This window comes from Sander lucioperca, chromosome 10 (genome assembly GCF_008315115.2).
Source record: "Sander lucioperca isolate FBNREF2018 chromosome 10, SLUC_FBN_1.2, whole genome shotgun sequence".
Classification (NCBI taxonomy): Eukaryota; Metazoa; Chordata; class Actinopteri; order Perciformes; family Percidae; genus Sander; species Sander lucioperca.
The window spans coordinates 24,473,982-24,493,105 of record NC_050182.1 but is presented as its reverse complement, the minus strand read 5'-3'; the positions used below and the strand labels follow the sequence as shown (position 1 = coordinate 24,493,105).

Here is a 19,124-nt window from a genome sequence, read left to right as displayed (position 1 = left end):
TCTTCTTGCCATCTTTCCATTCTTTTAATGTACCGACAGGCAGCTCCTTTGCTTCTTTGTCTCTGCCTCTCTCTCCCTCTTTTAATCTTTCCTCCCTTTGCCCTTCACAGTCCCAGAGCCACTGGGTCTTTTCTTTATATTATTCCTTTTATCAACCCCCAACTCAATCTCCACTCTGCCCCTTAGTTCCCCTCAGTGCCAGACCAGCAGACTCTCGACTTCTTACTGTTGTCTTTTTTCCCCTCTCCTTGGTTTCACACATTATTCCTCCATTGTGTTTGCTTTGCTTTGCTTTGCTTTGTGTGTGTGTGCGCGCATATGTTTTGAGGTATCTGTGCATGCCTTTCTCAGCTTCTGTGTGTTTGTCTGTGTGTCCGAGGCCTTGCCCCTCCCATTGCTGTGTCACTGGAGAGATTGCGTGGTTCTCTGGCATTTCGGTTCAAATTAAATCACGAAGATGAGTCGTCCCTAACGCTTCATCCACCCCTCCTCCCCAATCTGCCCCATTTTTTTCTTTATTCTTTCTACATAAGGGAGGGAGAAAATGAAACAGGGAGAAATAAGTAAGGGAGGGGAGAAGTGTGTGTGTGTGTGTGTGTGTGTGTGTGTGTGTGTGTGTGTGTGTGTGGCGGGGGGGGGGGGCGTTTGGGGTCAGAAAACAAATAAAAGCTGTGTTCTTTTCACAAAGGTACAGAAGCAAACTGCACGCAATGCCACACACAGATACCAGTGGCTGCTCTCTCTACCTGAAAGTCCCAGCCTTATGCAGCCACCTCACACACATACACGCTCTGTTTTAGGGATGTGCAATTAATCGTAATATTAATCGCGATTACAATTTCAGCTCACAAAAACAGAATAATCGAGTCAAACAATTATTTTGCACCTTATGTTTTGCAAGGAAACTCCTATTTTGTCTTCTGTTCTGAATGAAAAAAAAAGTTCAAATGGGAAAAGTATTGTAGCTCTCTTCACGACAACACAGACGCAGGTTGGTTCTTTGAAATGGGCGTTTATTGCTTTGCTCTTCTGTCCTTAATGCATCCACGTCACGCCGTGAGAACTATATGTGACTGAACGTAGTAAGCACGTCAAATGAATTATACATTACCAAAGAAAATAAAATACAAATTGCACTTAGTGCGAATATAAATAAAGCTTCACGTGTAAGATAAAATACCTCATTGGCTGCTTGTCCTGAAAAGAGGTTTTTAAATCCTTTGAAAATCCTTTACTGTTCGCCTTGGCCTTCTACAACAGTGTAACTCCAACTTAATTAGCAGAGGTGAGCGCCGTAACATGTGCTCATGTTAGATTTTTCCTCGTCCATTAACAAATTCCGCAGCAGTGGAAACCACAACAGAGAACTTTAGTTCTGAGAGAAACAAAAAACACAATGGACTAAAATCGTCAACTATTACATCACATTCATTTTAACCTTTACATTAAGCACATTTCATATTTATTTACTGTATGAGACTATGAGTATAAACTATAAATTTACTATGAATTTTGCATTAATTATGCATCATAAACAGCACATATTTAACAGCACTTACAAGTATTAAAGGAGAACTCCGGGCAATTTTTACGTTAATCTTGATCGCTATAAGTATGTGAGTACTGTCGATAGCAAAAAAAACGAGCCGAATCGGTGCTAGCTAACTGGAGCTGCTGCAGCTAATGCCGAGAGCTCCCGTTAGCTAAAACGGCAGTTTTGGGGGCATATCATAAAGAGTGCCTTTGTGCCTCTTAACAGACACAAAATCCAATTAAAATGTCTGTGCAATATGAACAGGGCCCTTACACGACAACAAGATGCGTTTTCAACTCAGATATTGTTTAAATTCACCTACCCTGTTAGCTGCGAGCTGCCGTCTGGGATGTGTGAGTGTTCAGCCAGGCTTCGGTAATAATCATCAAGCAGCAGTTCCCTGTGTATTTGTAGCATATATATCCATTTTGTGTGCGATCCATCTGGCGTTGGTGAATAGTAGTCTCTGCAGTGGCGAACTGTGTGTTAGTTGCCTTAGCCAGGCTAGCAGGGCCGTGGATTGTTGTCGGTCGCGGCAGGTGAGGAAGGTAGGGATCCTTCTAATTCCTTACCGCCTTCCTCACCTGCCGCGGCCGACAACAATCCACGGGCACCCGCTGGTCTGGTGGATGTCCTCCAGAGGACATTTCATGCTTTCGCGGCGAAATTTTTGCGGCGAAAAACGTTTATTTCCCCCTCAAAAATATGTAATTGAGCACTGTAGTGGTTATGATCATATCAGTGACTATGTAACTACATGGAAACGGGACAAATGATGCCTGTTTCTTGTACAGTAATAGCGTTACTGAAGACTAGCTCTAGCTCCATAGGTTACTCCAAGATTCTTCCCTTGTGAACACCTCTGCTCTTCACTCTTCTCACACCACGCTTCCAACTGCACACTGCTGTTTACCTTTTCCTGCTACAACTGAAATCCCACGGGACTTCAGTGCAAGACTACAGCTAGCCTTCTGTAACGCTGTTACTTTACAAGAACCAGGCATCATTTGTCCCGTTTCCATATAGTTACATAGTCACTGATATGCAGTGTTGGGAGTAACGCGTTACAAAAGTAACGCAATTACAGTAATGTATTCCTTTTTGCTGTAACGCAGTAATATAACGCATTACTAATTACATTTCGGTAATATTATACTCGTTACAATCTCACTAACGCGAGTTACAACGCATTGTAACTCAACATTTAGTGGTGCATTGGTTTTTTTAAGAATTCACCAACACCGCAACACATTTCTTCACAGGAAAAAAAAAAAAAAGCCGTATTATTTTCCTGTCGCTGTATTCGATGGTTGAGATGACTGCAGAGACAGATACATTTGCGAGATGGATATTATTTTCAGGAGTTATTACACTGCGTTGAAGTGAGCTGTCCTGTTTCTGTTCCTGTGGTCAGAACCAGAGACGGTACGGACAGCATGTATGTCCCAACAGGTGACGGTACGTCAGCGGCTGACAGATATAAACATGTCGGGAATTAATGTTGAGGCTTGCTACACGTAAATATCATTGCATTTTTATCAGCCGTGGAGAGTAACTATGCCTGTAGTGGAATGGCTTTGAATGACGACCAAAAACGCTTGTCTTTTACTGTGACCATTTACTGTTCAATATGTTGCAGTTTTATAAACAAGAAAGTGAACAACTTGAGCCTGACGGACATGTTGCATCTCAGTAAGCTAGCAAGAGTAGGCTACACAACAGACAACTTCCGTGTAGCTTACTTCAAAATAAAAAGCACTTCCTGTGACGGTTCGCAGTAAAACTAAATTACTGTTAAATAAGGTTGTGTAGGCTACCTTTTCACAAATCAGCTGTAAATCAAGTACTGTAAATAATGTTAATAGTGAGTTTTAATCACACTATAATTGAACATTTCCTTTAGAGTGTTTTAACCTAAACAACATGAATTTCTTATTGAAGTGCTATAAACAAACATTTTACAACAATGCCATACTTTAGTATTTTCATTTTCTCCTACTTGCCTATTATATGTTTTACTTATCTATTTTGTATAGCTTTAGTTACTTTGCATATTTATATTAATTATACAAAATATGAATAATCTATGATGTATTAAAGTGGATAAAGACGAGACTTTATTGATCCGGTGGTGAAATTCACAAGCTAGCTGCCAAATCAAACTTCCCCTGTTATTTTGGTAAAAGTAACTCAAAAGTAATGCAAAAGTAGTGTAACGCATTACAATTCAGAGACAGTAATATTGTAATATAACTAATTACTCTTAAATGACAGTAACTAGTAATCTATAATGTATTACATTTTGGATGTAACTTGCCCAACACTGCTGATATGATCATAACCACTACAGTGCTCAATTACCTATTTTTGAGGGGGAAATAAACTTTTTTCGCTGCGAAAGCATGAACTGTCCTCTGGAGGACATCCACCAGACCAGCGGGCGCCCGTGGATTGTTGTTGGCCGCGGCAGGTGAGGAAGGCGGTAAGGAATTAGAAGGATGCCGGTCGGCCCTGCTAGCCTGGCTAAGGCAACTGTCTGAGTTGAAAACGCATCTTGTTGTCATGTAAGGGCCCTGTTCATGTTGCACAGACATTTTAATTGCATTTTGTGTCTGTTAAGAGGCACAAAGGCACACTTTATGATATGCCCCCAAAACTGCCGTTTTAGCTAAGTGGGAGCTCTCGGCATTAGCTGCAGCAGCTCCAGTTAGCTAGCACCGATTCGGCTCGTTTTTTTTGCTATCGACAGTACTCACATACTTATAGCGATCAGGATTAACGTAAAAATTGCCCGGAGTTCTCCTTTAAAGTTTAATTTAATTTCACAGTTCTAGGTGTTTTCACTATTTTTTAAGTTCAATATTTGCAATATCTTTCCAAAAGTACAAGTACAATGAGTAATTGTGTTAAATAATCGTGATTTTAATATTGACTAAAATAATTGTGATTATAATTTTTTCCATAATCGAGCAGCCCTACTCTGTTTACTATTCTCCCACTTTTATCCCCCTCCCCCTGCTCCCCCTATGCATCCCTTCATCTCACTATGTGCTTCCTGTTATCCCCTCAATCTGATTCCCCTCATCCAACTCAACAGAGAGTGAATCACGGCCCGTGAGAGAAAACTGTCCTTTCACTCCATTAGACTGACAGCGCCTCAGACTCTTTCTATCTGCTCACTGATCTTATCATTATTCCAATTGGACTAAATATGAATGCACTCCCTCATGTGTGATGCTAGAAAGGTTTTTGTCCATACTGGCTGTCAGAACCACACAGAGAAAGAGACATGAGCATGCAGAGATACACTAACATGCACAAACACAGAAACACACACGCCAAATGCACACTGATAGGGAGTCAGGACCCTTTGTCCTCTTGCCATTGTTGCAGGGAGAATAATGATGATTAGGCCTAATACATAATTCTTCTGTGTTACAACAGAAAACGCCCCGCTTGTCACTTAGGGCTACACAGGCTTAAAGCAGAGCCTTTTCATCCTTGGAGGCACCGTACTGTATAATTGGTGAAACTAAACCCCTCGCCTACATTTACATTTTGTCTCATTCAGACCTGTGTCTCAGTCTGCGCTCCTCGTTTTTTTTCCCCCATGAACCTACAAACTCATAAATTTAATTTTTTATTTAAAAAAATATATATTTTTTGCATCTACAATGTATATTGAGTTATTACCATATCACTTTCGCATATCCATCGACTTACTTACACCTCACTTTGCGCCGGCTTTGTAATGCCTATTTAAGCTGCACTTTATGTAGCCTATTGTATTCTGTATTCCTGTATTGAATGTTAAACTTTATGTTGTCTTGCACGAATTTTAAAAAATGGAGATTCCCTAAAATACTACAAGATCTGCTCTTTTTATTACGAATTAACAGCTGCACAAGTCAGACACACAAGTGTCCACCACCTGTCACGTGTGAACAGTAATACACATGCAAATGCCAAACCAGTGCAAGAGAAAAACTAACCACATGTCTATTTATTAAACTGAATTATTGTTATTAAAATACATTATTATACTACTGCAACATATTCATGTAGAAAATGCCAACATCATCTTAGTTTATGTCTGTTTTGCTGAGTGAACCTACTGTCTGTCTTACATCTTGTCGTGTTGTGTCTTGTCTCTAATATGTCCGCCTCCATCCCAATTGTTTGTGGTGTTCAAAGAAGATCAACATATCTTTTCAGAAGTGTCCGTGTTTATAACCCACAGAAGGTACTGTGAACAGTTTTAATTTGAAGTATTTGTACTGAAAAAATAGTCCATTTGAAAACCCTTAACGTTGTGTTCTGTGTATTATACAGAGTAATCAGGACACATTTTCTGAAAAGATAATGTTGGTCAGTCAGTCCACCACTTTGGTCCAGGCTGAACTATAGTATAAATAGCCATTATGCTCCCCTCAGGATGAATGGTAAGAATGTGGTACTCCCTTAACTTCATCTTGCAACATCATCAGGTCAAATATAAATTTATTTACCTCTAGTTTATGACTAAACCAATGACTTTACTCTGTGTTGAGTGTTAGAAAACATTAGCATGTGATCATTGTCACTGTGACCATGCTATGATGCTGACATTATCATTTAGCTTAAAGCACAGCCACACAGCTGCTAGCATGGATGTGGACTCTAACAAATTCTATTCACCTCCATAATATTGAGGTGGGACACATAAAACCAAAATGATCTAAATGGCTAGATTCCAGTAGAAGTGAGAAAATGTGTTTTTGTTTGTTTTTTTGCCAGAAATTAAATATCTCTTGATCATTGCATTTTTGTCTGCAACACTTGACATGTGTTATGCTCTAAGAGTGAATTGTTTTAAGTGGTTTAATTAACTACTGGTTTCATAATCATTGATTGCTAATTAGAAAGTGAAAAGTCTATAGTAGATAACTAGGACAGTGAGATGACCTACATCATTGGGGTAGTAAAGAACAGTGTTTCACTTGTGGATTCAATACTAGTGTGTGTGTGTGTGTGTGTGTGTGTGTGTGTGTGTGTGTGTGTGTGTGTGTGTGTGTGTGTGTGTGTGTGTGTTATATCAGAACAAAACAAATACTCTTTTATATTCATCTCACTAAGGATGAATATGTCAAACAACATTGTGTGATGTTAGTAAAGGACCTGACCCACATGTTAGCAACACCAGCAATATGCTCAATATTTACATTCTACAATGTAAACCATCTTTTAAGATATGAGGAAGATTCATAACTGTGGACGAACCATAAACACACCAAGGTTTTTAGAAGGCTGATTCTCGAGCTCCCTGCTGAAGATCATGTTTCTCTTTTACAAAGTTGAGTTTACACAAGCTCATAATATTGTTTCTGTCTCTCTCAGTGGGATGAGGTCAGTGTCCTGGACGACCGGGGGAAGCTCATACGAACCTTCGAGGTCTGTAATGTCAACCAAAATCCCCGTCTGCAAGACAACTGGTTGGCTACGCCCTTCCTTTACCGCCACTCTGCTCCACGGGTGTTTGTCACACTGCGTTTCTCAGTGCGTGACTGCGCCAGCCTGCGATCACCATCACCCACCTGCAGGGAGACACTCACTCTGTACTACAAACAGGCCGACTCCCAGAGAGAGCTGGAGAGGACCTGGGCAGCTGAGGTGAAGCAGTATACCATATTTTTGTATTTACATAACATGTAAATACATCACATGTAAATACAAAATATCCTTTTACATTGTTATTAGGAGCTATCTACCTACCTACCTACCTACCTATCTACTTATCTACCTATCTATCTATCTATCTATCTATCTATCTATCTATCTATCTATCTATCTATCTATCTACTTATCTATCTATCTATCTATCTATCTATCTATCTATCTATCTATCTATCTATCTATCTATCTATCTACTTATCTATCTATCTATCTATCTATCTATCTATCTATCTATCTATCTATCTATCTCTCTATCTACTTATCTACCTATCTATCTATCTATCTATCTATCTATCTATCTATCTATCTATCTATCTATCTATCTATCTATCTATCTATCTACTTATCTACCTATCTATCTATCTATCTATCTATCTATCTATCTATCTATCTATCTATCTATCTATCTACCTACCTATCTACCTATCTACCTATCTACCTATCTATCTATCTATCTTATATAAAAGATTCCCGGGCAGAAATTGGGTCAAGACCATGTTGTGCATAAGATCTTGTTCTTATGATTTAGGTGTTGGAAAATATTTATACCCAGTAACTAACAGGTGCTAACGGACAAACATTATCCAGCTAATATGACCCCTTTAGATGAAAGAGTAAGAGACATAATACGAAGTATGGACGACATATCTGACCTGACATTGTAATGATTTTAAAATGAATTTCACCAAAATAACCCAATATGCTACTGTAATAACATCAGACTAAATAGCTTCAAACCATTGGCTAAGCTAACATAATCAGATACTTCCCACTATCTAAACTGGATGAGAACTACTAACTCTGAAAGACATATTTATGTATACATTTATAAATAAACAAGTAATACCTTAAACATAATTTGTAAATTTATATATTTACAAAACAAGTTATGTTATTCTTAACTTTGGCATTTATGTTAAAGTTTGAGATGCTACAGTTTGATAAACACATAACTGAAGTCTTAATTAGCCAAGACATTTCCTAAGTTTTAATGGTGGGGCTCAGCATCCTCATAGACACAGAATCAGTAAACAAACAGATGAATTAGATTGCATTTAAAATGTTGATTTAGTTGCATCAGATCACACCCAAATTTAACAAGGATGAATTTCTCTAATTTACGAGCTGGTTTTTTTTCTTGTCACTGCTTAAGGGAAACACCTTCAGGCAGAATTATTTTAAAATACTATTTTCATTTATGTTACACCCATGTCACACCAAAACAGCAAAACCTCTCATCATCTCATGACAAGTAGTAATTGTATAATCATCTGGATTATTGTTGGGTTTGTCAAGAATAGCTGTTGAGATTAACGGCCTCTTTAGGCCACACTGGTGTGAAGCACATACTTGTTGAGGACTGTGGTTTACAAAATGCAAAAATGTGCCACTGTGGTCTCCAGAAATGTCACTGCAGTCCCACTAATTACATCCTTAAGGCATGAAACAAACGACAGTGACCATTACTCATTGCAGGAAATTCTCTTAACCTCATGTGTTGCCAATGAAGCATGTTGCTTTAGTGACTGACACTGACTATCCAAAGATGTTTTATCTCACCAAGGAGGTTATGTTTTCAGTTTGGTTTGTTTGTCTTTCAGCAGGATTACAGAAAAACTACTGGCACGATTTTAATTAAACTTGGTGTAAGGGTGTAGAATAGGCCAAAGAAGAATTAAATTAAATTAAATTTTGGAGCAGATCACAATGCGGATACAAGAATTATTTTTTCACAATGCAAGATCGAGCATTTAGCCTTGGCGCAGGTCTGTGCTCTCCAAGTGCCCTTCTAGTTTATTTATGCATTTATTTATTTTTCTAGGACATTTTGAGCTACAGAGTCTGAATTGCCTGAGCTACTTGTGCAGTCGCAGTCACAGTGGGAGGGATGCAGTGTTTGTATAGATGAATGCATTTCTCCTTAGGGAAGTGAGATGCTTTTTAAAAATGCAAATGAAAGCCTGATGAGGAATCAGAGCAGAGTCACAGAAGAGTCAGGAAGCACTGCAGCGCTGAAAGTCTTCACAGGGACTTGAGCACGAAACCCTACTGGCCCCTGCGTACATCCAAGTCAACGTTTACTCTTCTCACTAAACCACTTCATATTATACATGTGCCTCGGCACTTATCCCTTTTGCTTCAGTTTTTTTATTTTTTATTTAATGCCCTGTATATTTCCAATCCGTATCCATCTATCAACCAGCTTATTTTAACGTCTGTAATTTTCCTTCCTGTCAACCACACATTCTCTCCATGCTATTTTGTCTTCTCTTGACCGCTAATTATCTTTCCCTCCACCGTCTGCTGTCCACTCTGCTCTTTCCTCACCACAGCCATCCAACGGAGAGAAGGACACCAGGGAGGGCTGGGTGAAGATCGACACTATCGCGGCTGATAAGAGTTTCTCCAAGGTGGAGCCCAGTTCACCTCACCAGTATCAACCCAACAGATACAGCCGAATCAACATCAAGACACGCAGCTTTGCCCCGCTCACACGCAACGGGTAATCATCACTTTGTTGCTCATGTTTTAGTAACATCATCACTCCCAAGGGTCTAAATGTCCTCCATCTTAACATGTGACCCTTGTTGCAGATTCGTCCTGGCCATTGTCGACAGTGGAGCTTGTGTTTCCCTCATGGGTGTGTCAGTCTTCTACCGGCGCTGTCCAGCCACCAGCATGTACTTGGCATCTTACCCGGCAACTCCCTCAGGGGCCGAGCCGACTGCCTTAGTGCCCCTGAGCGGGACGTGTGTTCCCCACAGTAAAGCACAGGGAGGCACGCCCCCTCGCATGCACTGCAATGCTGAAGGGGAGTGGATGGTTCCTGTAGGAGGATGTGTCTGTGATGAAGGCTATGAGCCAAACCTAAATGGATCTGCCTGCTTGGGTAAGTCTGAGGAAAACAGCTTGATGCCTATGGAGGTGGATAATCTCAACATCATGTCCATTTCATTTTCCACGTATAGTATCTACAGTATATCGGCCTTGTTATAATGGTTAGAATAACACTCCAGCAATTTAGTAAAGCACCTCCATAAAGTTAGGCAACTTGTGAGAGACATATCAAATAAAAATGGTCAAAGTTGAGGCAGCAGAGGCCAAGATATCCCAACTCTTGTCTCTACTATCGGTCACACTCCAAAAACACGCAACACAAATGTGTTCAAATTGTTTTGAGTTTTTCCATCTATGGCTCTGGAATCCATAAGAACAACAATAGGTAGTTAACTGATGGGGCAACATGACATGCAGTGGATCAGAGAGACCTTCTCTGGAGTACAAGACATGGCCTATTGCGCGTATACACTGAATTTTGAACAGGTAATTACAGATAAAATATAAAACAATTTCCATGTTCGAACAGTAATTCTAATTTCTAATTAAAGAAGTGACATCCCTAATTAACCTTTTCCTGTTAACTGACTTTGATCAGTATATTTCCCCTTTAAATACGCAAAGAAGTCTCTGTTCTGGAGAACTCTTTCAAACTAAAATGTCCAAAAACAAAGACTGGTAATCACTCAACTTTTGGGTAAATCTTGACTTCCTGTCAGTTTTCTTCTTGGTATTTGCTGAGATGCGAATCATCTGGATCAATACTGAAATGTGCTGCTGTCACTCTGATACACAACTGTGTTTGATGTAGCGACCAGAGGGGAATGAGGGCAGGCAGGTCGAGTCGGGTTGAGATGAGAAGGAGAGAGGCAGCATAATATCCATGCAGTGCATTTGTAGTGATGTAACATTTGAGTATATTCTGTCATAAATAGCAAATGGTAAGTATAATAGAGTTTTCCAGACATACCTTTAGGAATACAGAGCTGCTATATTGGTAATTTACTGTAAACTTTACTGGAGAGGAGGGAAGAGGAGATATTGTCAGCAATTGCAAAACTGGTCAAAAATGTTTTCATTTCTCAAAGTTGGTGTGAGTAAGAAAAAAAAAAGAAGTTAAAAAATAATGATTGTGAGATGTCCAGACGGACAGGAAGGGATATAGGGAGAGTGCTGGAGGAGGGAGAGAGGAAGAGAGGGAGAGAGCCATGGTGAGAGGGATGTGACACATTTAGGTCATGGCGATGTAATGGCCACTCGTCTGTGAACAAGTGACAGAAACCGCAGGGGGATATCGCGGGAGTGGAGGGAAAACAGGGAGAGGTGGAGGGAGAGTGAAATATAGGAGGATGCAAGTTAATGACTTAAAGAACTGAGCAAGCAAAGAATTCTGCAGGCGTGAAGGCAAAAGAGTGGATGTGTGTCTTTTTGTGTGAATGTGTAAGTATGCACAAGTGTATCTTGCTGCGATGCCGATACGTGCTTTCCACATTTGTCTGTAAATGCCGGGATTACAGTAAAAAACTGAAGTCCACCAGGAATTTCAATGGCCATAATTGCTCAGCTCCCTCGCATGGGGGCCCTCAAAGACTGACTAACTCCAGCACAATTAATCCTCCAATCCTGCCAAGTCAGCTGTGAAATGTGTACAAGCTCTTTTGCTTTACATCTGCACTCGGCCCAACACTTGTGTTTGTCTGCATTTGATTGATATTTACTGACAAATCACTCCCCGAAACAGCTCAGCTGCCAGAGCAAAGTCTTCCACTGATGGTCTATGAATGATCACAACACATTGCTGCCCACGCTGCTCTGGCTTTTTGTTCCAGTTCTCATTTGATTATGTTTTGTTGATCACTTCACTGACTAATGATGTGGATTGGCATCATTACATTGTTGTCCTCTCTGGCTCCCTGGGAATGTTGGGAAAAGAGGCAGATGGTTAACTGGCGATGCAGTCGTCAAGAATTATTAACATTAGCCAATCCTTGTTCTCACCAGAAAGTGGAGCACCGAACTTTCTTAACTATTCCAACTTGTACATTTTGTTCTTGTTTAAATAACGCACCAAGGACATTTAATAATAGCACAACGTGAGCAAATGATAGGCTGTACTGCTCTGAACTTATGTATTGGTTGGAAACTGTAATTAAAAACATGCCATTCTGCTTTCTGTTTTTTGGCGCCAGCACTTTGAACACTTCTAAAGGAAAAAAGCACTTCATTAGGAAGTTAACTGACATTTATTTCCACTTACAAGTGTGTCATCTTAACCTACATGCATTTCATTGAATACATTATTAACCATTGAGGATGTATTTTCTCTTCTTTTTTTTTTAAACTATTTTATCAAGTTGTATTGGGCTTCTTGCTATTTAAGTAAATCACTACAGTAAGAATTAATGCTGTTTGATATCCATGTGAGAATATTACACCCAGTGCAGTTTTGCCACCCCAAGCAAGACTTAGGGACAAATAAGGGACTTTAGATCCCTCCTCCTCCTCTCAGTCTCATGTGAAAATGAATTTGAGTGTTAAATGATTGCCTTTAACTACACACAGCTCTAATAGCTTTCTATTTTAAGATTCAAGGGGTCCATAATGTATTTCTTTATTTGTGAAAGTGGATTATTATAGCAAAGACATAGACACCAAGTGCAGAAGTGAACTGTCACGTTTTTGTTTTAGCAATTTCTTTTTTTACATTACATTCATTAGCGTTACAATTTGACACATATGTCCAAAGAGTCTTACTTTTTAAGCAGTGGTGTGGTGTGGCTTTATGGATTGCTATATTGGCTTTCAGTCGGTCGGTTGGCCCACCACTTTGGACCAGACGGAAATGTCTCAACAACTATTAGCTGGATTGACATGAAATTTTATACAGACATTCATGGTCCCCAGAGGATGAACCCTAATGATTTTGTTAATTCTCTGACTTTTCCTTTAGTCTCACCTGCAGGTCACAGTTTTCATTTAACCTGTAAACTATCTAATATCCTACTGGATCAATTAGCACAAAATTTGTACAGACATTCATGCTTTTCAGTGGAAGAATCGTACTGACTTGGTGATCCCCTGACTTTTCCTCTGTCTGTATCAAGGATGCATTGTCATAACTTTGGTGATGGCTGACTTTTGATCTAGCACCATCATTTTCATTGTTCATCATTACGGTTCTGTGTCTTGCTCAAGGACAGTTTGAGATGTACTGTCGACAGGAGAAGCCATGTCAGGGATTAAACCACCAACTATATTATTGAAGGGGTTATGCTAAACTGGCTCTGTACATTGGGGAAATAATCTTAGTTATTATTTATTTAGAGAAACACTCAAAATCTCAACTTATCTCCTTCATCAGGACTGTGGGCTACTGTTAGATCAGATTTGATTGAATCCAACATTAAGCAAACAACCCCACGACTGCCATAGATGATTCAAATTTAGTTAAATTCTGATTGGTGACTTGGCATCATGTTTTTTTCCAGTGGCGCCCGCCCACTTAAACCAGTGAAAACTAGCACAGAGAAAATAATACAGAAATCTCTTATGTGAAATAACCAAAACTGTTTTATCTTTAGCAGAAAACTGTGTGTTCGTGTACAGTATGACCCTATCACTCACAGTACAGTTAGAAGCTGATTGAGAAAGTTTTCAGGACCTTTAAAACTTGTAATAACAACTTATTGTGTTTCTACTTACAATTTATCACCCACTGTAAAATCAGAGGATCCTGTCTGTTTGAATAAAACAGAGGAAGGAGTGTGAAAACTTTACAGTCACCTGTTAATCTACGACGTGTGTGATGCCTGATTATTCTGACAATTCGGACTCACCAAAACAACACACCGCTGTTTGGACTGATGATAAAACAGCCAACTAAAACATCAAACACTTGCAAACACGCAGCTGGCATTTAGGCAGACAGACATTAAAAGATCATTCCTCAATTATTTATAAAGCTGTTTATGCAAGTCTAAAAAAAAACCACATCCGGCTATAGAAACAGTATATGATTGCTGTGACATTCAAAGCTCAGTTTTGGATAAAAACTTGTCTTTAGTCTTTTGAAAAATGATAAGGACAGAGGCAGACAGGAAGCAGCAGCTGTCAGATGCTTTCATCCTTTGACATTTGTATCCCACAAGGGAGACGGAGGGGCGGAGAGAACAAGCGGAAACACGACCGAGCATGAGACACAATTACACCTGTTCAGCCAAACATGAAACAGTCCTTTAGTTTTGGGCTCCCCGAGCTGGTCCGAGCTGAAAGTACATCATCCCCAGACAAGCTCCTTCCCTCTGTTTGATTCCTTTCAAACATTAAGCCGCTGTCGAGGATTTGGGACAAGGATTAGTGCCGAATGCTCAAATGGGCTCTGAGTTCATTTGGACCCGTATTGGTATTTTCTGTAGCGTGCAACTGACAGTGAAATATTCAACATGTCAGATTGTCCTGAGTTGTCACCCAGAACGCTCACTCGTAGCACAAACATATCAACTAACTACGCTGAGGCGCGGTGGGAAACAAGCATATTTGGTCACGGGAGAAAGAAAAAGTGCAAGTGTGATATTATTTTGAGTGTGATGGGTGACTCTATACGCTAGTCCCAAACAACACTTTTCACCAAACAGCATGGATATTTTCCTCAAAGCAGGCAGTAGGATGGGTTTTGTTTCATTTTTTTTCCTTTCAGATTAAAAAATTCCAGTTTTTCTTCTTAATTGTTACCCACCACGATATGTCAAGTGGACACTCATTAGCAATGTTTACATACAGTTGCTTTTCCTGTCCATCAAACTGAGTGAAATGATCAATGTGATCCACTATTGACTGTTGGCTGGACCTCTCTGTGGGGTAGTATCCAGGCGATGATTACAAATGAACCTGATCACAAGCAAACTACATCACATAAGGAATTTATTGAGCTTTATCGGGCTTGACTAATCAACAAACATTTACACTCAATTTCACTCAAAATGTATTCACATTATATTTAACATGTTATGCAAATGTTATTTCCATATGTCATGGTCTAAATTTTCTTTCAAAGAATGCTCTACCATGCCAGGAACATAATGATGGTCCTTTTTTTGCCTAAAAACATTTATAATCAACATTATTATAATAATGATGTATCAAATGACAATGTGATGAACCTACAGAGAATTATCACCCGACTCTGCCGTTGTTCTCGGCATATGCAGCTTTATAGTGAGTTTCACCTCATTGTTTAGCTGTGCGGCAACCGATTCACTCTCACCGCTCTCATAGCATTACTTCCAGCTGCAGCTGACAGCTGTTTTTATCAAAAAATCTCTAAAAACCCACTGTACCACACTGTGGGGGGAAAAATCAATACAGCATAGTACTGCGATAATTTCCATGGCAATACTGTATCGGTACACAGACGCCAAGTATTGATCTATTATTATATATTTGTTGGTCAGTTTGGCTGCTTGACATTTTGCAGCAATAAAATTGAAGTGAGATGAACAAACAGAAATTTATCTTTTTAGATAAAACAGATGTTGACAAAGTTATATACATAAGTATCGTGATGATATCGTATTGTGAGGCCTCTGGTGATTCCACCCCTACTGTACACTACCTGCTTAGTAACAAACAGCAGACAGACACAGAGACTAGTGGAGCCTTTAGCAGCTAAAGAATCACATATTTACCTCAGGAGACCAAAACAGAGATAAAAGAGAGTAAATAAATGTAAGTAAGTGAATATTGGACTTACATTTTCCAGATGGCCAGAAACATGACTAGAATAAATAACGACTAGAGGGGCACTCGGAAGCACAGACCTTGGCCAAAGCATTCTATCTCACAATGTAAAATTTTCAATGTTGAATTTTCCCAGACGGGAACTACATTACATTCACCACATGAAAGCAGCACAAATGCCCTTTCTCGCAATGTTGTCCACAGAGTTTTTCTTTCACATGGATTTTTGCCTTACTAAGATTTGATGCTTGAAAAACCACCTCATTAAACTTTTGGGAACTATTCAGTGTGTGATCTACAGTATGTCTCTTTTTCCTTAAGATTTTTGTAAACATTTAGGATTTGTGGGATTTGTCTAAAACATGTTGTGGAATTTATTCTATTGTGTAGGCCTACTCATTTTTCAAAATATGTTCAGGAGAGCTATTTTCTGTTTGAATAAGTCCCCTGTTTTAGCTGCAGAATAGTTCATGGGCTGTGAAGAACTGCTTATTCATAAGAAACAAATCAAAGGATTGCTTGCTTTCACATATGGCCGTGTGTGTGAAAAGATGATAATGGCCTTCTGAACCTACTAGAAGGTGTAGCAGGCTCCTTCTAACCCATGAGGCTGATAACCACTGATAACACCCAAGTAATCGAGCGATAACATTCGTAACAGGTGTGTGCTGCTGGAGCTTAAATGGAAATAGACGATATTAAAGCACATATGATTCAGTGTCTGTCTCTTGTTTCTGTCTGCACTGAATGACAGAATGTAGAGAAAATAATGGATGGAGAGACGCAGAGGAAGGCATTTACAGTTGGAACCATGTGTACTCATCTCTCCTGTTGTGTGGTCGCATCTGTGACCGAGCTTATGTGTGTTTGTGTGTCCGTGAGAGAGAGAGAGAGAGAGAGAGAGAAAGAGATTATGCAAAGAGGGAATGAGTGCATGAAACAGGGAGGGAGGAAAAGAAAAAGGGGAAAGAGAAATTGGGTCAGTGATCTACAAACCAAAGTATTATGTTAGCGTCAAATTATTCACCCCATTGCTGAGTTTTTTTCTGTTTATCTCTTTAGATATTAATTTCCGTGTTCAATTGTATTTGTATTTTTTTTCTCTTAACAGGATTTAATTTTATTTGCGTGTAGCCTTTGCTAAGCCAATCCTTTCCCCCATGTCATCCTCTATATTTTATTTATTTATCTTTCTTCTTTTTTGTGTTATTGTCTATTTTTGTTTTTTTTCATTTCCTCATTCTTTAATTGCCAGGTCATGACTGAAATACATTTTTTTGTAATGTATGCAAGCACACAAGAAAATGACAATAAACTAAATCTTGAAATAACTATTAATGTTTTGTTCAAAATCAGGTTTCTGGTTAAAGTATTTTGGCACCTACCCAAGTAATTACCCAAAGATTCTCAGTAGCTCTCAATGTGTAAGACAGCTGCAATTTATGATTTTTTTTTTCATATAATTATTTTCAGATTATTTGCTCAATTTTCCAATGTATCATTTAGCCTATAAAATTTCCATAAAAAGATGCTGATCTCAATTTCCCAGAGCTCGGCATGACATTTACAAAGTGCTTGTTTCTTGTCTGACCAACAGTCTCAAACCCAAAGCTATTTAGTTCATGATGATATAAAACAGAGAAAAGTGGCAAAGATATTTTTTGGGGGGGATTTTTGCTTTAAAACAGTTAATCGATTATCAAAGTACATGTTGTTGCAGATTCATTTTTGTGATGATGGAATAATCAATTAAGTAATAAATTCAGCTCTTATTTGTGAGTTGGTTTAGTAAACGTGTATTGCTTATATATGTCACTGTTACTGTAATACACTACAATATCCTAACTGTTTGTTAGTGATTTTTTTATCACCAACCCTCACTGTAACTCCTCGGTTTTCCACTTCTCCTCCTTCCTCTCTTACTTGTTCAGATGTATGATGTAAAGGCATCTGTGTCTCTGCTCATACTGGCCATGAATTGTCTACTGTCTGTGTACTTCATAGCTGGGAGATGGATAGATGTAGCCGGCTGGGGGGATGGGGTTTTGCAGATCAAGCAAGAGGGCAGAGGACTTACTCTCATTGGCTGCTGTAATTGTGTGGATGAGGATGTGAGGAGGAGGGGGTTGAGTTGCTGCCGGAGCTCGTAACGGCGATGAGAGTCTCTGTAGCAAAGTCATGTTTCGTGTCAGAGCTGTAAGAGAACACGTCAGGTAATGTGCAGCCGGGACATAAAAGATGGAGGAAGGAGGATATTTCCCTGTCCTCTTTCGCTCTCTGTTTCCTTGTTTTTCACCCATCATCTGGTACTCATATACCTATTCTACTGTTCATCCTACAACCGTTTTGGGCCATCCATTTCCATGTTCACTTCTTCCGCTTTTCTATTATATTCTCCCTCTCTTAACATCCTTTTACTTCTCTCCATCTCCCTTTTTTTCCCCTCTTCACACCTGTTTGAAAGCAAAGTCAGCTCTCTAAGACAAGTGAGAACACGGAAAGCCTTTTATCTGTTTATTCTTTACCCTCTTTCACATCTTACCTTCTTATCTTCTACTCCCCGACACCATCTAGTATATACACACATGCATCCACACACACATACAGCAAGTCAAATTTAATAAATGTTCTTGACAAGGTTATATAAACAAGGTGAGGGGTTCACTCCCATTGACCATAAAGAACACACACACATCCTCTCTCATCCATCCCTGTTTAAAAACACATGAGAGGATCCTTCTCTAAAGCTGCTGGGGCAGGTGTTATCAGGTGTGCCATTTACACACTCAAAGATACAAGAAAGGCTCACTGTATGAGAATACACACACTCTACATTTAGCTCACAGACAAAGGGAACTCTTTTTGAACGATGCAACCTTTAGTTGACACTGCTTTAGGCGTTCACACACACATACACACAGACACACACACACAGACACACACACACAGACACACACACACAGTGTGAAAATGGCAGCAGACCAACCCTGAGGCAGTATTCATAATGTTCTCAGAGACTTGCTCAGGTCTCTACTCAGGGCTGTGGCAGGCAGCAGCATGAAATGTGTGCTACCTTGACCTTAGCGCTCAGCTGTCCTGCTGTTGACATTAACAATTGGCACATTTCACAGATTTTTCCACCGTAAAACACATCAGTTCAGGAAAATGACCTGCAGGTTTAAATGGTATTTTCTGTGTGTGTGTGTGTGTGTGTGTGTGTGTGTGTGTGTGTGTGTGTGTGTGTGTGTGTGTGTGTGTGTGTGTGTGTGTGTCGCTCATGCTAGAGAAGGAAACATATGCATGC

General features: G+C 39.5%; 1 protein-coding gene across 1 annotated transcript in view; it reads left to right on the top strand.

The window, feature by feature from the left end:
- The window catches only part of ephb6 (eph receptor B6), a 45,339-nt gene that overhangs the window by 15,574 nt on the left and 10,641 nt on the right, over nucleotides 1-19,124 (top strand). The window contains exons 3-5 of the mRNA XM_031299487.2: nucleotides 6,911-7,183; nucleotides 9,580-9,749; nucleotides 9,841-10,136. Of these exons, the coding sequence (XP_031155347.1) occupies nucleotides 6,911-7,183; nucleotides 9,580-9,749; nucleotides 9,841-10,136 (739 nt within the window). The remainder of the gene's footprint in view (nucleotides 1-6,910; nucleotides 7,184-9,579; nucleotides 9,750-9,840; nucleotides 10,137-19,124) is intronic.